Source organism: Microcaecilia unicolor, unplaced genomic scaffold, assembly GCF_901765095.1.
Source record: "Microcaecilia unicolor unplaced genomic scaffold, aMicUni1.1, whole genome shotgun sequence".
Lineage (NCBI taxonomy): Eukaryota > Metazoa > Chordata > Amphibia > Gymnophiona > Siphonopidae > Microcaecilia > Microcaecilia unicolor.
The window spans coordinates 16,106-38,156 of record NW_021963047.1 but is presented as its reverse complement, the minus strand read 5'-3'; the positions used below and the strand labels follow the sequence as shown (position 1 = coordinate 38,156).

General features: G+C 46.3%; 1 protein-coding gene across 4 annotated transcripts in view; it reads right to left on the bottom strand.

The window, feature by feature from the left end:
• Positions 1-20,040, bottom strand: part of LOC115458836 (methyltransferase-like protein 5) — a 48,644-nt gene extending 28,604 nt beyond the window's left edge. Inside the window, exons 1-4 of one of the 4 annotated variants that reach the window (XM_030188662.1) lie at positions 19,948-20,040; positions 18,531-18,685; positions 7,150-7,267; positions 5,513-5,627 (exon numbers count right to left, since the gene is read on the bottom strand). In XM_030188662.1, coding sequence (XP_030044522.1) covers positions 5,513-5,627; positions 7,150-7,258 — 224 coding nt within the window. In that variant the 5' untranslated portion in view covers positions 7,259-7,267; positions 18,531-18,685; positions 19,948-20,040. Of the gene's footprint in view, positions 1-5,512; positions 5,628-7,149; positions 7,268-18,530; positions 18,686-19,561 lie in introns of all 4 variants that reach the window. The other 3 variants (XM_030188661.1, XM_030188663.1, XM_030188660.1) reach the window with 3 other exon arrangements.
• Positions 20,041-22,051: the final 2,011 nt, after the last annotated feature.

The window sequence follows — 22,051 nt, the reverse complement described above, 5'->3', positions numbered from 1 at the left end:
GTGGGAGGGAGCGCCGGGAAAGAATTTAGGTCTCAATCCAGCCCCGTAAAACGGAGGGGAGAGGAATGCAGCAGCTCACTGTAACACAAAATCGTCTCAATTCCAGAAGAATTCAATCGAAAAAACTTGAACACGAAGACCTCCTGAACAGGAACTGAAGACTAAACTTGAACCTGAAATGCAACCAGAATATAAACAGTACAGATATCTGGGAGGGGCTATGGATTGATCAGCTATGATTAATGGAAAGAAAATTATCAGGTATGATACATAATTTTACCTTCCATATCATCATGCTGATCAATCCATAGACTGGTGAGATGAACCGAAGCAGTACTCACCCATGGTGGGACATAGAAATCCCTGACCGCATCACTGAAGCTCCAAACCGGGCCTCCGCCCAAGCAACTACAGTCAAGCGGTAATGACTGAAGAAGGTATGCGCCGATGCCCAAGTTGCCGCCTTACAAATCTCTTCCAAGGAGACGGACCCGGCCTCTGCCATCGAGGCCGCCTGTGCTCTAGTGGAGTGAGCCTTCAGCTGGATAGGCGGCACCTTCCCCGCGGCCACATAAGTCGCTGCAATGGTTTCCTTGACCCATTGTGCCACTGTAGGCTTGGATGCCTGCAGACCCTTACAAGGACCTGCGAACAGCACAAACAGATGATCTGACTTCTGGAAATCATTGGTCACTTCCAAGTATCTGATGATGACTCGTCTCACATCTAGATATTTGAGAGCAGAGTACTCCTCTGGGTAGTCCTCCCTATGAAAGGAGGGTAGACAGAGCTGCTGATTCACATGGAAACGAGAAACAATCTTGGGCAGGAAAGAAGGCACCGTGCGAATAGAAACTCCTGCCTCCCCACTAGACGCGCACACGCGGTCCGGGGAGCGATTCTTCGCGCCCTCCGACGCCATAAGCCACGTGGAGACCGAACGGGGAACCCCCTGCCCGCTACAAAAGGTAAAAATTACCTGCTTCTCGCTCCGAGCTGTAACGAACTGGTGTCCCAGTGAGTAGCTGCAATAAACGCTGATATAAACGTTGAAATAAACGCCCTTAAAGGACGTCCAAAATTTTTTATTTTTTTTTTAACGGAGCCAGCGGGAGGGGGGAGAAAAGGAGGGACCTGGCACCACCAGGTTTGCACTTGCTCAAGAAGCGCCCTCAACCCAAGGTACTCAACAAAACCTAAGGATTAGGCTTGGAGACCTAGCCAGAGCTGCTGCTGTGTGTGACCACCACCTGCTGAGATAGAGAACATACTGAGGAGTTTCCGGCAGCACATGACCACATATAGGGAGGCAAAAGGATTGCTCTCTATCTCCACCTGCTGGTAGATGGACACAACCCACCAGTCTATGGATTGATCAGCATGATGATATGGAAGCATGGTTTACAGAATACACCTAGGCGGCAATATTTTTGCCGACAATTTTTCAGGTGCTATATATAGAATCTAGTCCTATATAGCTTCCTCAGATGTACGATTGTAGATTCCATTGTGCAATTGTTATTGGACATCCTGGAGCCTTTCATGGGAAACCAAAAGGAGAGACTATTTTTCAGAAAAATGTGTCTTCTTGCAAGGAAGTGTATTCTGCAGTGTTGGACTTCTCCAGACCCTCCAAATTATTGGCAGTGGAGGAACCAGTTTCATGCACCGATTATGTTAGAGGCAAAGGATGCTGCCAACTCTTTCAAATGAAAAACAAGTATTTCTTGATGGTATGGGATTCATAAATGTAGTCTCTAAGTTGCCAAGGATGAAGTCTAATTTTAAATTCGCTAATGAGAAAGGAGTGGCAGGGAGTTAGAGACATTTCCTCAGCTACTGGCCTACAGTTTCAACGCAGATGGTTCCCATTTTGGGCAAAAATAGGGATAGGAGATCCACCTAGGTGGATGAACAACAAATCCCACAGAAGTAAATACACAAAGAAAAAGTGAGAAGTGGACCAATGACTCCAGAGACTAGGACAACTGGGTCGAACAAGTCAAAATTTATTACAGACTCGACACATATCTGTGTTTTGGCCACAGGCCTGCCTCAGGAGTCCTTACAGTCTGAGCTCTGGTGTGGAGTCCTTGTGTAAAAGGGGGTCTGAAATCATGTCTGCTCTGCAAGTCGTATTTCTCTGTTTGAAGCTTGTCAGCTTACCCAGATCATAGGTCTGATTTCTCCAAAATACATTTTTCCTGAAGACGCTTGCAAGTAGCATGCGCAATATTAGTCACTCCGGAAGCAGAAACAAAGTGAACTTCCATGCGTTTCTAATAATAAACTTTTGGAGAAATCAGACCTAAGATCTATGTGTCAGACTTGTGAGTTCTTGTACTAAGTAGAGTGCTGCCAAGCCCAGTACTTGGTCCAGGTTCTGCTTGGCAGCCGGACAACCCCTGGTTTCACCTGTGCTGACCGCCGTTCCCCAGAGGTTGAGCCTCTAGTTGCGGGCGGCCTGCAGGGCTTACAAGATGGAGCAGGAAGCGGGGTGATGAACGTGATGGCAAGACAGGCAGCATGCAAGAGAGTGATCCAGGTACAGGCAGAGTCAGGAGGCAGGCAGCAGACCAAGAGAGTAATCCAGGTACAGGCAAGGTCAGGAGGCAGGCAGCAGACACAAGAGTAATCCAGGTACAAGCAGAGTCAGTAGGCAGGCAGCAGATACGTGTCAGGCTTTCAAGGCAGAAACTAGGTTTGTGAGCCCTTGGGCCACTGCCGTGGAGCAGCAGTGGCAGGCAAAACCACCCCACACCAGAGACAAGGCAGAACTCCGACAGGAACAGCTAGACTTCACCTGCACTTGACCGCCATTCCTCAGGAGTTGAGCCCCTGAGTGCAGGCGGCCGGCAGGACTTACCGGACAGGGCAGGAACTGGATAGCAACTAGGCTGAAAAGGGACTGAGGGTCAGAGGGCAAAGGAAAATACATGGAAAGCATGACAGACTACTGGGCTAGGACTCACAGACAGACAATACAACACTAGGCAGGAAATGGACAGGCTTGAGAGCAAGGACAAAAAGCTGCAAAGCAGCCACTAAGAAAGGAAACAAAGACAGGTAAGAGACAGAACTGAAAGCTGCCAGGCAGCCACTAAACAAGAAACACAGACCACCAAGAACTTAGACAAAGAAATGCAAACAAGAAACAAGACTGGGAAACAAGCAATACAGTACAAGATAAACTACACAAAGACTAGACTAGAAACAGGCAAGACTTTCAGACAATAAACTGGACTAGGCAGAAGTGCACAGAGGAGACCAGCATACCAGGGACCTTAGGCGATGCAAAGGCAAACTCAGAAGGTTCCAGGTGGTAGTAAACCCATCAGCAGCTGAAACTCAGCTGCAGGAATCATGAGGCAGCTACGGGTGAGGCTAGCTGCCAAACTTCAAACCAAGTCTGGAGGGCTGGAATATCTGGACTGGACCAGAAAGAAAGTCTGGAAAGTCTATGGCAGCCACCGGTTCTGGCCACCAGAGGGCAAGAGGAACACAAACCAAGACAAAGGCAGAAAGCATACTGAAGCACAGAGAGGCTTAACACACACAGGTGCAGTATAGTGGAGTAATCAGAGCCATGCTGGAAGCAGCCAGCACACAGAGACAGAGACAGAACTAACTCAGGAAGAACAGACAGAAGCCAGCTCAGAAGCTGACTGCTGGAAATAAGGTGAGTCTGAGAGGGTCACGACCACAATCGTGACAACACGAGAGTAATCCAGGTACAGGCTAAGTCAGCAACGAAGAACAAAGTAGAGGAGAAGCACACTACTGAGCAAGAAACACCTACCAAAGTAGAAGCCGAAGCAAGGAATCTAGGGAGAGCTCAGCTGATAAAGTGCTGGCGTCAGACATCAGCAGGGAGAAGGGGCACAGCCATAGGACAAGAGCAGGGGAAGGAGGAAGCAGAAGACGAATAGGAGAGAAGCAAGGGAAGCCAGGCAGAGGAAGAGCAGACCCAGGTGGGTGGAAGCAAAGCAATCAAGGAGCCTGGAAGCCAGGCAGAGAGAGAGAGAGAGAGCAGAGTCAGGTGCATGGATGCAAAGCAATCAAGGAGCCTGCAGCCAGAGAAGAACTACACACACATGGCTCAGGGCTGTGCCAGTCAAGTGTGCGTGTCGACGGGACCCAGTGCAGCCCGAGGACGCCGCTTGCGTTGAGGCAGGGGACATGACACTGTGTTAGCTGACAAGCTTCAAAAGAGAAATACGACTTGCAGAGCAGACATGATTTCAGACCCCCTTTTACACAAGGACTCCACACCAGAGCTCAGACTATAAGGACTCCTGAGGCACGCCTGTGGCCGAAACACAGATCTGTGTCGAGTCTGTAATAAAGTTTGACTTGTTCGACTCAGTTGTCCCAGTCTCTGGAGTCATTGGTCCACTTCCCACTTTTTGTGTGTCTCATTTTGGGCAAGCATGTCTACAGTGGCAAGAAGTCGGCTGCTGAACATTTGATCGTCAGGATTGTTTTGGCTTTGAGTTGGACGTTAAGTGGGGGGAGAAGGGATGGAAGGTTGTGGTTGGGATATTTTTTTGTATAGTTACAATTACTGTTTCTTATTAGATGTCAAATGTTTTTCATTTGTGGTTTAATAAAAATGATTTGAAACATAAATTTGCTATAAAGCTGTCTAGATGAGTGTCATCTGCGATACCATTGTTCTAAAGAATTGATCTTATATCAAGGGTAGCTAGGGGAGGACTAGTATCACGGGGCTATAAGAGCCAAAACTCTCCGTTAGTTATGAACCACTGTGCTGTAATTTTGGGTTTTGGAGAGGGGAGGATTCAGGTGGGGGGGGGGGGATGGTACTAATTTGATATAATTTGAAACCTGTTTTGTATATGTTTCCTTTGTTATATTCTTTAAACTTAACAAAAATCTTTAAACTTAAAAATGATTTGGAACATAAAAATGGCTGCGGGTTAGCCATGGCCATTATGACCATTAATGAAATAAAATAAAAAATCAAGGGTTTCATGGCCACAATAAAAACGGCCTTAGCACAAGGGAATGACTCACATGAGGACATGCTGAGACCATTTGTCACTGCAGCTTAGTAAAAGGACCCCTAATCAACTGTTAGTAAAATATTCAAATAACAGTACACACTATCATAGCATGCTACTCACAATATTAACACAACACATATTAAATATCTGAATAGACAGCATAGGGGTAAGTGGAGGTGGGACAAATACATAAGAATAACAACAAGAGTTTAGACAGAAGATAAGAATGACTAAGGAAAAATTGCACATGGAGTCAGAATAGGTGCACATGTTGAAAAAGTCCTGTTAATCGAATGTTCTTAAAACTCAACAGATCATTTCATTTTTTCTTGCAGTCATTACCATATTCCACAGAAAAGACTGGCAATGTTATTTCTCAGTAGATGCATAGCACAGCTCTTAGCAAGCACTGCTAAATTCTGTATCTTCTAGTTTGTTCCCAGATAGCAAATAGACAAAACATGACATTCATGCTCTGCACTTACCCAGCACCTAACATAGCAGCTCCAATACTGAGAACACCACAACCACAGCCAAAATCTGCAATCACTTTATCTTCAATATCGTCATATGTTGTATGAATTGTATAAAGCATACATGCTATATAAAAAAAAAAAGAACAAAAAGTAACACAGGAGGTAGGAAATGAATCTAAGTTGTGGTTTGCAGTGAATAAGCAATAATTACTGTGTTAATTTATGCTTTACTATACAGTCTCTCTCTTTGAAAAGCTGTGTACCAGTGTTTTATTTATTTAGTCTGCTCATCTTCTCTTTTGGGGAAAGTAAATAATATTAAAACAAAACAATCCGATCAAAATAAAACAAGAGTAAATACATCAATAACAATACAAAATCAACTAAAAGCAAGCTGAACCACCCCCCCCCCCCCCCAACACACACACAACAAGCCTTCACTTCCTTCCTAAATACAAATATATTAAGTCTCTAACCTAAAGCCTTCTGGCAAAGAATTCCAAATGATTTACTCCATAACTGAAAAATGCAATATTGATAGACAAGAATTCCAGCAGTGCACTGCTTTGTCACCCTCTTATCTCCATGCATATCTCCCTGTCTCTCACCTAACCAACCCTCATCCTGTTAGACTGTCACTGAAATGCTTTGATGTTTCACTTATATATAAAATGTCATCTATCAACATTTGCTTATTTCCGATCTGACGAAGAAGGGCCACCTTCGAAAGCTAATCAAAAAATGTATTAAGTTATGTCCAATAAAAAAGGTATTGTCTTAGTTTATTTTCCATGTTTTATTTTGTTCTATTTCTATTGATTACCTTTAAAAGTGGACTAACATGGCTAAAAAAGTCACAGCTACCACAGCATAAAAAAGCTAAGCAACATGAACAAATGCACTGAATACATTAAAAAAAGAATTACGTTTAAATGTTTTTAAAATGTCAATTTCACTTCTTCAACTCTGCACTGATGATATTAGTGAGACATCAGAGTCACTAAGAATTTTTCTCATATGCAGAGATTAGGAGAAACTCCATGACAGGTCCTTAATGCTAAACTGCCTTTTGGCATAAATTGTGATTTTAACATGCTCAGTTTTTTTCTTTTTCACGAAACAAATGGAAAGTAGCTGAACGGTCAATGGGTCTCTCTGCTGGTTGGTTTGCAAAGTCTGATCTATGCTTCCAAGCTCATGTAAATATTTCCTCTCAAATCCATGGTTCTTAGGATAGTATCACTGGCTCCTATATAAAAGTAATTCCTTCCAGAATCAAAGCATAACAAGAAAGCATTGCTGTTGTACAATCCCTTGCCTTTAACACTTTTTATTTCTATATTCAATTAACCTACAATTGAAGGATCAGGTGTATGTTTGTGTTTTTCTTATAATGGTACCCGAATCAGCACTTCTCGCCATATGATTCTATGGATACAAATATTTTACCGCCCCCAACTCTGCTAGTCCATAATGGAGTTAGCCTGCATCATTTGTAATGGTGTCTAGATTTGGGCAGCAGAGTCAAGGAAATCACTCAACTGCACAGCACAGGAATTACCTGCTCTAGCAAGTCTGTGAAACCAGCTCACAGCGAAGAATGCAAACTCCAACAAACTTTCCCCAGAAAATAAACCCAACTTTACCTGCAATATGGGGCCTTGTTGGATACTGCTCCAGAACTAATTTTGGATTTTCAAAACCATCAACCTGTTGAAGGTAACTCTCTAATTCCTTTCGCTTTATCTTCTTCATCTTTAACAACTGTAAAATATCAGCAAAAATAGAATATCATATTACTAGGTAGTGGCAGGTGCCATGTACTAAAAACAGTATTATTTATAGTAAGGCAGACACTTCTGTTCATTTGATATTACAGTTCACAAATAAGCAGCTGTTTGACGGTTCCACCCATATTCTCTGGTGCAAAAATGGGTTGTACAGATTGGCAGTAACCACTGACTTCTCTATAATATCTACCCCTGGTGAGATTCTGTGCAACAAAAATGTTCCTGCCTTTATCTGTTCAAATAACACGATATAAATAACTTTCCATGACTTTGAATATTAATCTATAACACAATAAAGCATTATTTAATATTTTGTGCAAAAATCCCCCATCATAAATCTTGGGACCATCTCCAGGCTGGATTCTCCCTGGCCTTTAGGCTTGAAACCCTCTCCAGGCTTGATATGTCTCCCTCTTTTCAGGTTCACTCCCTCGTTGGTCTCTAGGCTATCTCCCCACTTCACCTCATCCAGGCCTGACACCCCAGCTGCCTCTGGTCCATCCCCCAGGCTCAAACCCCCTCCTTCCTCAGTTCTCTTAGTCTTCCCAAACCCTTCTTATTACAGCAGATCAAGCTTTTTCTCTGAGCCCCTCAAGGCTTGACACTCTGCTCACCTGACTCTCCTTCCAGATCCTGCCCTCCTGAACTATTCTCTTCTTCAGTAGTCTCCAACCTTTATTTCATGACACACACAGCACTGGGTTCACTATGTCATCGCTTATTATCACCTTTCCTCTTCCCCTACCTCACTCACTTTGCATCATTAGTTCCTTTCCCTTTCTTTCTACCCCCTGGCATCATCACTTTTCCTTGCTTCGCCCCCCCCCCCCCCCCCCCACCACATTGCTTCTGAACCCTCTCCTGGAGGCACACCTAGCCAGGCAATTTTTCAAGATTACCATAATAAAGATGTATGAAACAGATTTGCATACAATGGGTCTGTGATGCATGCAAATTTATCTCATGCATATTCATTGTGGTAATTCTAACTGGCTAGATGTACCTCTAGCGGAGGGTTGAGACACACTGTCCTACACCCACATTCCCCTCCACAGCCCCTCCCTCTGTTGCCAAGAAGAATTGGTCAACAGTGCTTCTTACCTGTTGCTTCTTCTTCCTGAAATCAGAACCATGCAAAGCCAGAGTCTTGCAAGAACTGCTGGCCACAGACACCTCTGATTTCAGAAGGAATCAGGCAGAAGAGGCTGCACCAGTGAGTAAGACCTGTTGATTGCCCCTGTGACAGGTTAGAGGTTAGAGTACAATAAAGCCAAAGTGTAGGGGTGGGAAAAGAGACTGCAAGACTACCCTCCACTGGACAAGAGCAGGCTGGCATCTGCAGTTACAGACTCCTCTCTCTGGGCCTAATCAGATGCACAGAATTCAGCAAAGTAATTGCAGAATTTTGCATGAGAGAATTCTGTGCAAATTCAGCATAATGCATTTACATAGAATTCCTCAAGTAAATATTGTTTTAGCATACTGGTTTAAAAAACCCATTTGTTATATGTATTACACAGTGAAAACAGAAAAAACTCAGGCTGTACTTTTTTTTCCAGTGTCAATACTTTTTCAGCCATTAAATAAAAACAGTTTGACTTAGGTGAAGTCAATTTCTTTTTAAGGGCTCTTGCCTGCTTGGCTCCACTTGGTGACCCTCTCTTTGTGTTCATAAAATTTATTTAACCACGGCATTCCCAACAACCCCACCAGCACATCAAACAGGTTTCAGCACAACTGTTAAATATCAATCTGATGCCATCCTTGGACCAGAGGATTAAATGTCATGCAGTGGCTGACTTTCTGTGCTCCCCCCCAACCAAATGAACAAAGCACTATAATCACAAATTAAATACAAAAGAGAAATCTCCTCTCAAAGTAATAATACTTCACGAATACAAGAAATGTAATGTTTTGCAAATAGGGGGCAATCAGTAAAAAAAAACAAAATGTCCACAAGTGACTCCAAAGGGTAAATACACAAAATATCACCACAAGCACTAAAATAACATCATAGGTCTGCAGTGATAGTTTTTTTTTTCTTCAGACACATGGTACCATGATAGGTACAGAAATGGTGCCTAATATCACTAACTTGTATACAGTATCAGTTGGAGGAATCTACTATATAATTTGTATCTCAACATTCTATGGCTGGCTGGCTGGGGTCGTAACATCCTGACATCAGCACACCTCCAGCATTTCCTTCCCTCTCACTGTCCCGCCCTCGCGTAAAGACGAAATGAAGTCAGAGGAGGGCGGAACAGTGAGAGATAAGGGAATGCTAGAGGCGAGCTGACGTCAGGATGTTACGAACGCAAGTAAGTGAAGGCAACGTAATGGTGGATGAGAGGAGACAACGCTGAATGAGAAGGGCATGGCAGAGGAGAATCGCTGGGGAGGGCAGAATCGCAAGACATCAAGGTGAGGGGAGGGCAGGGCAGAGGAGAATCACCGAACACAGATGAGGGCAGGGCACAGGAGAGAATCGCTGGACATGGAGGGGATGGGAGGCGAGGGGAGAATCGCAGGACACGGAGGGGATGGGAGGCGAGGGGAGAATCGTGGGACATGGAGGGGATGGGAGGGCAGGGCACAGGACAATTGCTGGACACGGATGGGAGGGGAGGCCAGAATCGCGGGACACGGAGGGGAGGCCAGAATCGCGGGGACAGCAGGGCAGAGGATCACTAGACATGGAGGGGAGACCAGAATCGCGGGACACGGAGGGGACGGCAGGGCAGAGGAGGATCGCTGGAAATGGAGGGGAGGTCAGAATCACGAGACACGGAGGGGATGGAAGGGGAGGAAAGAATCGCTGGACATGGAGGGGAGGGCATTACAAGATAGCCTTGCTAGCACCCGTTTCAGTTTTTTGAGAAACAGGCCTTTTTTACTAGTTATTTTTATATTCTTTTGCATGGTATGCTGAAGGGGTGTCACTGGTGTATCACCTTTTATGCAACTGAGGCCTATTAAACAAACTCTATTAAACAAACTCTGACTTGGCCAGGAACCATCTTTTTAAGATAATGTCATGGTTGCCTGAATGTTTCCTACATTTCTACACTGCTTGCCAGCTCAAGGACACACTGGCATTCCAGAGAGCATCTGCACTTCATCTTTAGGCCTGAAGTTGGTAACTAGACAGATTTACACTGACACAAGTATGAGATAAGGCTTGTGGGCCTCCTTGGTCAGGGATGGCACTTGCAGGGAGTGTGCCTGAATCAACTATTGACATCAGTGTTCTCCAGGCTTCCATTCTGTCTGCTGGAAAGGAGGAATGCATGATCTGATTGGGCCATAACAGTCACATGAGACAGTGGACAGAATCTGGTACCAGATTTGGTGAAGAACAAAGGAGATTAATTTTGGTGCAGCACCAGAGTGGATACACAGCTGATAGTAGTCTGTCTGTCTGTCTCTCTCCACAACTGCCTCTCTATAGAACATTACAGAGAAGTTTAAATTGAGAATTACGGCTTCTAACCTTGTATGAGAGACCAGCTACAGGTGTTGGCTGGATCTGTAACTTATCTCTCCACTAACCAGATGCTCACTGGTTGGTTTGCTGTGGACACAGCTTGAGCTGAAGAAAAGAATTCTATCTTTCATCCAGAGACCCTGCTGCTGAGCAAATGGCTTGTGATGGTGAGAAATCAGGTAGTTTGGGGACAGTTAGTTATTATTTCTAGTCTGCCAAAGGCTGAATTAGATCTCATGGGCATAGTTTATTAGCTGAATATATTTGCCTTTTAGCATTCTCTTCTCAGGTGTATCATTTTTAGTACTGTAACAGAATATATATGTATGCAGATATCAATTTTTGTGTAATTCTTATTCAGATTGTCAGTGTAACCCTAGCAGTATTTATTTTGTGTGCTTGTTTGCCATTTTACTAATTATTATTGTAATGAATATATATTTACACTTTCAAATATTTCTTCATGCGTACTACCAGTGTGAAACGAAACTTCCTTGGTGTTCTGTATCATTCCCTAAACACACAAATCCAGAGAATTGTTATTCTGGGTGAATTTCTGTCTCTGGCAGAGTATTACTAGGTTCTGTGATTGTCTATTCTTTACTAACCATTTTTCACTTCAATGAACACAGTAAGACATGGGTGAGACAATGATATTTTTATGATTTGGGGCAGCATCAGTAGATGAGTTATATGAATTTGTGAGCTACCTAACTTATAATTCATTGTATATTATGATAGTACCATAGGCATTAAATAGATCATAACTTACTGTTGAGTGAGGGTTTTTTAACAGAATAAGGGCCCTGTTTACTAAGCCACACTGTAGGCGCAACTGTTTATTAAGGTAAAATTATGTATCGTACCTGATAATTTTCTTTCCATTAATCATAGCTGATCAATCCATAGACTGGTGGGTTGTGTCCATCTACCAGCAGGTGGAGATAGAGAGCAAACTTTTGCCTCCCTATATGTGGTCATGTGCTGCCGGAAACTCCTCAGTATGTCGATATCAAAGCTCCATCCGCAGGACTCAGCACTTAGAGAATTACACCCACGAAGGGACACTCTGCCCAGCTCACCACCGCCGAAACGGGGGAGGGGAATTAACCCAGCTCATCCCCACACAAGTGGGGGAGGGGAATCCGTCCAGCTCATCCCCGCGGAGCGGGGGAGGAACACCACACCCGCCGATGCGGGGGGATCTGGCTTATCCTGCAACCGCAACCGCGGGAGGAGCTGACTGACCCTAACACCGCCGAAGCGGGAAGGGTACAAAGCTGCCCTACAGCCGCACGAAGCGGGAGGGAGTGCCGGCAGAATTTAAATCTCAATCCAGCCCCGTAAAACGGAGGGGAGAGGAATGCAGCAGCTCACTGTAACACAAACTCGTCTCAACTCTTGAAGAATCCAAGTGAAAGAAGAACTTGAACACGAAGTCCTCCTGAAGTAACTGAAGGCTAAACTTGAACCTAAAATTCAACCAGAATATAAACAGTACAGATATCTGGGAGGGGCTATGGATTGATCAGCTATGATTAATGGAAAGAAAATTATCAGGTACGATACATAATTTTACCTTCCATATCATCAAGCTGATCAATCCATAGACTGGTGGGATGTACCGAAGCAGTACTCACCCAGGGCGGGACATAGAAATCCCTGACCGCAACACTGAAGCTCCAAACCGGGCCTCCGCCCGAGCAGCCACAGTCAAGCGGTAATGCCTGGCAAAGGTATGGGCCTTCCCCGCGGCCACCTAAGCCGCTGCAATGGCTTCCTTGCCCATCTTGCCACTGTAGGCTTAGAAGCCTGCAGACCCTTACGAGGACCTGTAAACAGGACAAACAGATGATCCAATTTCCGGAAATCATTGGTCACTTCCAAGTATCTGATGATGACTCGTCTCACATCCAGAAATTGAGAGCAGAGTATTCCTCTGGGTAGACCTCCCTACGAAAGGAAGGGAGACAGAGCTGCTGAATCACATGGAAGCGAAAAACAATCTTGGGCAGGAAGGAAGGCACTGTGCGAATAGTCACTCCTGCCTCAGTGAACTGCAGAAAAAGCTCTCGACATGAGAGTGCCTGGAGCTCGGAAACTCTTCTGGCTGAAGTGATAGCCACCAAAAAGACTGCTTTCAACGTCAGGTCTTTCAGAGATGCCCTCGACAAGGGTTCAAAAGGCGGCTTCTGCAATGCTCTTAGCACCAGGTTGAGATTCCACGCAGGCACCACTGAGTGCAGAGGAGGGCGCAGGTGATTAACTCCCTTGAGAAAGCGTACCACATCTGGCTGCGAAGCCAGGGAAGCACCCTTCAGGCGGCCCCTGAAGCAAGCCAGAGCCGCTACCTGAACTTTCAGGGAACTGAGCGACAGGCCTTTCTCCAGACCTTCTTGCAGGAACGCCAACACTGAAGAAATTGGAGCAGTGCAGGGAGAAAGTGAGCCTGCTTCACACCACGCTGCAAAGATACGCCAAACCCTGGCGTAAGCAGTAGAAGTAGAGCGCTTCCTCGCTCTCAGCATAGTGGCGATGACCTTGTCTGAGAAGCCCTTCTTTCTCAGACGCTGCCGCTCAATAGCCAGGCCATAAGACCAAAGGGGGAGGGATCCTCCATCACCACGGGGCCCTGATGAAACAGGCCCTGCTCCACTGACAGCCGCAGAGGATCGCCGACTGAGAGCCTGATCAAGTCCGCATACCAGGGCCAATCCGGACCCACCAGGATTACCCTGCCGGGATGCTTTGCCACCCGGTCTAGCACCCTGCCCAACATGGGCCAGGGCGGGAACACATAGAGAAGCTCTTGTGTCGGCCACTGTTGGAGAAGAGCATCTACTCCCAGGGATCGAGGGTCCCGTCCTCTGCTGAAAAAGCGCGGCACTTGACAATTGGCCGATGACGCCATCAGATCTAGGCTCGGCTGGCCCCAGCGCTTCGTGATGCCCAAGAACGCCTGAGCAGATAGCTGCCACTCTCCGGGGTCCAAGGTATGGCGACTGAGAAAGTCCGCCTTGACATTCATGACTCCGGCAATGTGGGCCGCTGACAGCTGTTCCAGGTTCGCTTCCGCCCACTGGCATAGATTCATGGCCTCCTTGGCTAGAGGGGCGCTCTTGGTACCTCCCTGGCGGTTGACATAGGCCACAGCCGTGGCATTGTCCGACAGGACCCGTACAGGCTTCAACACCAGTACCGGGATGAACTCCAACAACACCAACCGAATGGCTCTGAGTTCCAGGAGGTTGATAGACCACTTGCCTCTGCAGGAGACCAGAGCCCCTGCGCTGTCCTTCCCAAGCAGTGGGCTCCCCAGCCCATCAAAGAGGCATCTGTCGTGACGACAATCCACTCCGGGGTCACCAGAGGCATTCCTGCAGACAACTTGTCTGTCTGCGTCCACCAGCTCAGCGCCTTGCACACTGCTGGGTCCAAGGGAAGGCGCACAGCATAATCCTCCGACATCAGAGTCCAGCGCAGCAGCAGAGATTGTTGTAGTGCTCTCATATGAGCCCTGGCCCAGGGCACTACTTCCATCGTGGCCGTCATAGAGCCCAACAGCTGCACGTAGTCCCAAGCCCGAATAGGAGAGGCTACTAGGAACTAGTCCACCTGAGCCTGAAACTTGACAATCCGATTGTCTGGCAGGAACACTCTGCCCACTTGGGTGTCGAATCGAACTCCCAGATACTCCAGGGACTGAGTCGGGCGCAGCTGGCTTTACTCCCAGTTGATGATCCACCCCAGGGAGCTCAAAAGAGCAACCACCCGGTTCACAGCTTTGCCGCACTCTGCATAAGAGGGGGCTTGGATCAACCAGTCGTCCAGATAAGGATGGACTTGAACTCCTTCCTTCCTCAGGAAGGCCGCGATGACCACCATTACTTTGGAGAAGGTCCGCGGAGCAGTAGCCAACCCGAACGGGAGGGCTCTGAACTGGAAGTGTCGGCCCAGTACTGCAAAACGCAGAAAGCGTTGATGAGGAGGCCAGATGGGAATATGCAAGTACGCTTCCTTGATGTCCAAGGATGCCAGGAACTCTCCTGCCTTCACTGCCGCTATAACAGAGCGGAGGGTCTCCATGCGAAAGTGCCCTTTGAGGTCGAGGATAGGCCGTACAGAACCTCCTTTCTTTGGTATCACAAAGAAAAAGGAGTAACATCCCTTGCCAAGCTGATTTTCTGGCACCGGAACGACCGCCCCCAGGCGGATCAGATTGTTCAAGGTCTGCTGCACTACCACAGCTTTGACCGGAGACTTGCAGGGAGAGAGTACAAACCCGTCTAAGGGTCGGCAGAACTCTAGCTTGTAGCCGTCTCTGATGACTTCCAGCACCCAAGCGTCTGAAGTTATTGTGGTCCACTCGCCCATAAACGAGGACAGCCGTCCTCCAATCTGCACTGGGGCGTGGAGCAAGGCCCCGTCATTGGGTACGAGACCCTGGGGGAGGACCGGAGGGAGCACCTCCGGGACGGCGGTCTCTGCGAAAGGAATGCTGCTTGGGGGAGAAGTTCCTCTTGAAGGAAGAGGGGGCAGAGGAGCCCGACCTGCCCGGGCGGTACCGACGGGCTTCCTGAAACCGTCCTCTGGAGGTACCAGGGCGAGTACTAGCCCGAACCCTGACCTCTGGTAACTTCTTGCCCTTAGACGTGCCAAGATCGGTCACGATTTTGTCCAGCTCGACCCCAAAGAGCAGCTTGCCTTTAAAAGGCAATCTAGCCAGGCGGGATTTAGAGGCGTGGTCAGCAGACCAATGTTTCAGCCAAAGCCACCGCCGCGCAGAGATTGTCTGAGCCATGCCTTTCGCTGAGGCCCTCAAGACATCATACAGCAAGTCTGCCAAATAGGCTAAGCCCGATTCCAGGGCCGGCCAATCAGCCCTCAAGGAAAGATCCGAGGGGAAAGCCCGCTGCACCATAGTCAGGCACGCCCTGGCCACATAGGAGCCGCAAATTGAGGCCTGCAAACTTAAAGCAGCTGCCTCAAAGGACGACCTTAAGGCCGCCTCCAATCTTCTGTCTTGGGCGTCCTTTAGGGCCGTGCCACCTTCCACCGGCAACGCCGTTTTCTTAGTCACCGCAGTGATTAAAGAATCCACGGTAGGCCACAGATAGGCCTCACGTTCACTTTCAGTCAAAGGATAGAGGCGGGACATAGCCCTAGCCACTTTAAGGCTCGCTTCCGGGACATCCCATTGAGCCGCAATTAAGGTGTGCATGGCATCATGCACGTGGAAGGTTCTAGGCGGGCGCTTCGTCCCCAGCATAATGGCAGAGCCAACAGGGGCTGAGGGAGAGACGTCCTCCGGAGAGGAAATCTTCAAAGTGTCCATGGCCTGTACCAACAGGTTGGACAAATCCTCTGAGCTAAAAAGCCGCGCTGCAGAGGGGTCATCCGCTCCATCCGAGCGGGGATCCGTCTCCTCCAAGGAATCCGCAAAGGACCATTGGGAGACCTCAGATACGCTGCCCTCATCTACATCGGAGGAGACAAAGTCCTCCAAGGCCTGGGAATCAACCTGAGGGCGTTTACCTCTGGGAACCTCAACCTCTTTACCAGACGAGGGAGCAGGGGCAGCGTTTTGCATAAGGAAGGCCTGATGCAGCAGCAAAACAAACTCGGGGGAGAAACCCCCTAGACTGTGTACTTCCGCAGCCTGGGCAACAGCCCTAGACGCACCCTCAACCAGTGCTCGCAAGAGCGGGGGAGAGACATGCTGCGCATCCAAAATGGCGTCCGGCGCGACACTCCGCGAAGGAGCCGCGCGGGAAGAACGGCGCTTAACTTTAGCCGCTTTTGTGCCGTCGCCCAAATTAAGGGCGTTCATGGCATTAATGTCTCCAACCTCAAGGGCGGCCTAAGAAGAAGCCGTCCGAGCCGCGTGGCCGGCCAAGATGGCGGAGGCGAGGAGCGGGGGATGGGCGTTTATGGCGGGAAAAATCGCCACGCCGGAGGAAGGACCGGGACATTCATCGGCCACGAAACTGTCACCCAACAAGGGCGAATCAGGCTTTAAGACCCCCGCATCCCCTCTAGAAGCGCCCAAGCGATCCGGGGAGCGACTCTTTACGCCCTCGCCCTCCGACGCCATATGCCACGTGGAGATAAATCGGGGAACCCCCTGCCCGCTATAAAAAGGTAAAAATTACCTGCTGTCCGCTCCGAGCTGTAACGACCTGGTGTCCCAGTGAGTAGCTGCAATAAACGTTTAAATAAACGTCGAAATAAACGCCTTTAAGGACGTTCAAAATTTTTTTTTTTTTTTTTTTTAACGGAGCCAGCGGGAGGGGGGAGAAAAGGAGGGACCTGGCACCACCAGGTTTGCACTTGCTCAAAAGAGCCCTCAACCCCAGGCACTCAACAAAACCTAAAAATTAGGCTTGGAGGCCTAGCCAGAGCTGCTGCTGTGTGTGACCACCACCTGCTGAGATAGAGAACATACAGAGGAGTTTCCGGCAGCACATGACCACATATAGGGAGGCAAAAGTTTCCTCTCTATCTCCACCTGCTGGTAGATGGACACAACCCACCAGTCTATGGATTGATCAGCTTGATGATATGGAAGCCGCACTTTAGGTATGCTAGTGTTTTTTTAGCGTGCACTGTTAGAGACATCCATATATTCCTATGGATGTCTCTAGCATTATAACGCGCTAAAAACGCTGGCACACCTTAGTAAACAGAACCTTAAATTCTCTATCCCAGCGCTCTACTTTAATACCATATGGAGGCACCAATTTGCTGAATAGCAGAATATATATGTACTTCCGGACATCAGAAGAGACTCTTCATATGATGTACTTTGCCCCATGGCTCATTTTAATCTTCATTGGTCTCAAATTGTTTTGTTCTAACTTTCATTTATGCTTTATTATATCTGCATAGGACCCAGGCCAACACGGGCCATGTTTCACTTTGCTGCATCAGGGCTGGTCCTTCCCACTTTACCGTGGCGTTTCATTCACTGCTATGCACATAAGTTCTTAATATAACTTTGAAATAATAACTAAAGCATAAATGAAATTTAGAAGAAGATTAAAGCGAGCCACGGGGCAAAGTACCTCATCTGAAACGAGTTACTTCTGAGGTCCGGAAGTACATATATATATTGTATTATTCAGCACATTGGTGCCTCCATATGGTATTAAAGCACAGCTCTGGGATAGAGAAATTATCATCATAGTTACATCATTTCTTTTTTGGATAAACAGGTGATTAAGATGTCATTTACATTGAATACTTATGTTTACCGTAAACCTGTTAAACGTAATAATTAAGGTAGGATAGTCATAAGACTCAAAAATTACATGATGCTTTACCTATAAGTTAATTCCTGAGAATAAGAGGAATTTGTTGTTCCAAGAAGCATTTCAAAATTCAGGCATCTATTTTAAAAGCTAGATTTCTAGCTCAAGAATATCTGGCCAACGTAGTTAAACATGCTTGAGAGCTTTGTTTGCTAACTGCAATTTGCTGTTACAGGATACCTACCAGGAACCTATGAACCATCATGTGTAAGTGTGGTTTATTCCACCTTAGCACCTAAGGTGGCCCAAATCATTTATCAACTCAAGCATGTTTTGCAACTTCATCCTGTTTTGCAACCAGGACCCAGTGCTGCAATATTAGGGATGTGTTAGTTCAACCTTTGTTACCCGAGCTACAAGATCTTCAAAAAGGGCAATACAGCCCATGTGATCAATGCAATTTTTGTCAATTTTCTTTATCTTGTTTTCAGTGGACTCACCCTACTGTATAAGCTGTGTTCATTGTGGGCCCTTCTGTTAAAGTCTGTCAGACATATCAGCAGGAAATTAAAGGTTTCTTTTTTTTTCTAGTCTGTCATTTTCATATACCACTTCTTCCCTTAGAAAGATCCCAAAGTGATTTACAGAAGTTAAACTAAGTTTTAAAAAAGTAACGCTAAAAATTGCAGCAAATTTCCTTAAAATAAACTTCTTCTAAACATAAAATAAGATTTGTAGGATCTAATAGTCTCAGGAAGTGTATTCCAAATAGATGCTGCCTGATAAGATTACTCAAGTAACATTTTATAACAAACTCCTTTAAAGGAAGAATACATAAGAATAAAATTCCTGGATTCCCTATGATCGCCAACAAAGACACATACCAATGAGGGAAACTCTTCCAGTATATCTCCATATAATGTTTTTAAAACATAAATGAGAAATTTTAAAATCAGTTATCTTACAAAGCAGAAGCCAAAGAAGTTCTCTAAAAAAGTGTTATACATGAACAAATCTAGACTTTTAAAAAAATCCTGCATGCCGCCATATTTTGGATAAATAGTAGTCTTTTCAACAGGCCAGTCGTAATTCTAACCTAAAGTCAAGGTGAGACAGTACTATATATAGAGTCAAGATTGCCAAAATGGTGTTGTTCAAAAACTGCACCTATAGCTCAACTGTTTTAATGTTTAAAAAAAAAAAAGGGGGGGGTTATGTGCACTGCACTATTCACTTGGGGCTGAAATGTGAGCCAATTCTAGACTTGTTTTTTTTTTTGTGCTTATTTTGCTTTTTAATTGTTCCTGCTTCTGACCTTTTGCTTGCCCATTCCTCTTTTTTTCTCCTTCTCTCTCCATTTGCTTCCCTCTCTTTAAGCAACTCTTTCACTAAGTATTATTCTTAGCTCTGGAGAGAAGTGGGCTGTTTCTCAGGGCCCTTATCCTATCAATACCCTCTGAGGCCTCACTCACGCTAAAGTCGGCCCTGCTCCTTTCTGCTTTGAGCCTACCTCCAGTTTCTCTCAACTTACCCATCCTCCCTCCGTTCAGCCTGTTCCCCAATTTTTTTTTCTTCTTTCCAGCTGCAAAATTATCCTCAGCCTAGCCCCAAAGTGGGATATAACCACGTTGGCCAAGGTGCAACAGTCGCTGTTGGAACACTGGCAAATACAGCACACAGGACCAATTCCAACCACTCTGGATCACCCGCCACTCCCCACCCTTTGGTCTATTCGTGTACTTTGTTCGATCCCCACCGCACCACCAAAGTGTCATACACGAACGGTCGGACAGCCCAATACCATAAGCAAGCTAGAATATACTGAAAAAAAAAATGTCCAGTACCCTAAAACTGGATTCGATATTAGAGACAACACAATGACCAAACGTCAAAACATAAGCCTCCTTCACCAAATACCTCAAGGCAGAAGTTAATAATAGCGAGAAGAAGCTCCGAAAGCAAATCTAAACGAGCCAAGTTTAATCTTATTGGTGCCCTCTATTGCATCACAGAATGAAGCCTGCAGAAAAAAAAGAAGACGCTGCTGGTTGGCTGCGGCTGGGAACCACCAGAATGAGGCTTGGAGTGAACTATACTAGTGGAGCACCAGAATGAGGCTTGGAATACACAGAGAGACAGCCGGAACACATCGGGACGAATACCGCCCGAAAAACCACACATACAACAAGAAAGTAGCCCAAAAGAAAAATGCGACCCGCCGCCGAACTTCAAAAGTAGCCCGATTTGACAGAAGGCCCGCCTAGCTGCTCTCCCCAACTTCCTTCGCTCCGTGCCCTGCCCTAGTGAGGATTGGGCGGAGCTCATCTGCTTCTCCTGTCGCCTAGGTTCTGCTCTAAGAGTCTTAGTTGTAGCCAATCAGCAGCTTTATTAGAGGTGTGCGCGAAGGAAAAGGGAGTAGAGCTTAGTCTAGTTTGCGTTCGTCGTTGTATTATACCTAGAGTGTCTTCTAGTTCCTTCCTGCAGTATAACCAATCAGCTGCGTCTTCCTTTCACAGGGTGCATGCTCCGAGGCTGTAAGACAGCAGAACTCGAGCTCTGAATTCCTAGTTTGTGTGTTTTTAGCGGTTCTTGGCGTCTTCCACTCTGAGGTTTTGGGGTAAGGGTGAGTGTGTGTTAACGGTTGGTGTTTGTGCTGCTTCTCCAAATATTGATTCTAGTATTAGTTGTGTTGTTAAAGCATTGGATTTTTTTCAGTAAACTATTAATTTGCTTATAGTATATTAGGTTGTCTGACAATGATGATTGCAATGTAGGTGGGGCAGGAGCATTGGTTGAGTTCTGTACTGGGGGCGCCAGGCAGCCTCTGCCTTGCTTGGAAGCCACGTGCTGCTTTGGGGAGTCCCTCCCTTCCCTTTTTTTCTGAGGAGGAGGCGCGGGAACCGGGAAGGAAGCTCGGCTGTTGGGTAAGGAAAGCATGTGTGTAAGTAAAGGAGAAAGGGCCTTTACTACTACTTATTTCTATAGCGCTACTAGACGTACGCAGCGCTGTTTGGCTAAAGTAAGCAAAAGTGAGGAGGCCGTGGTGGAGATGAGGATGTGATTGTGGTTTCTGCTGTGTCTCGCACTGATGGAAATTACACGTCCAAAGAGCTGTGAGTCCTGGGGCTTTCCCCAGACATTCTCAGGTCGGGATTGCGACTCGAGAGTGGCGGTAGTTCCCAAACTGCGACTTTCATGTTCACTGTTTTCAGGGCGGAAAAGAGCTGCCTGAGAGCCGCAGCACATGGTTGCCTGCGCCGGGTTGGGAAAATAGTGTATTTTACGCTTAAAGGGAGCCCAATTAGTTGGGAAGACTGCCGCCCTATTTTTTTTTCGGGCAGATCTGCGCCAGCGGGCTGGTTTTCCTGCAGTATAACAGATTGTAAGCTCTTTGAGCATGTCTTCTATATTTGTGCAGCGCTGCGTACGCCTTGTAGCGCTATAGAAATGCTAAATACCGTAGTAGTAGTAGTAGTGTTTTGGGGCAGGAAGGAGTTGGTAAGCTCAGACTGGCCCCTTTCCATGTGACTGGGTCACATAAAAAAAAAAAACTGCTAACGGCGTGATCCAGTGGCTTTCTGATTGGATGCTAAGCTGCACCTGATTTGATTTAGTTTTAATTTTCAAGGGAATGAAGTTTAGTGTCTTCAGGTAGATTTTTTTTTTTTTTTTCTGTTGAGATACTTTGATTCTGTTACCTTTGAGGCTGAATTCGATCTATGCTTACTCTTATTCCAGAATAATTGGTAGGTTTAGTAGGTATGACAAATTAAATTTAAAAAGACATGCTGTTTATAGATTGAACATCTCTGATTTTGCTGACTTGAGAACTAATGTAGTAAGGTGTGCTACTTACTGCTAAGTTGGCTTTTTCTCTCAATTTTGTGTGTGCCCTATGTTAACACATTTTGCACATGAATTGTGCACAAAGACTTGCACTGATTTACACACAGTTAATTTAAATCCCTAGATAATGCATTAGCTATTAAAAGCATATAAGCATTGCCATACTGGGATAGAT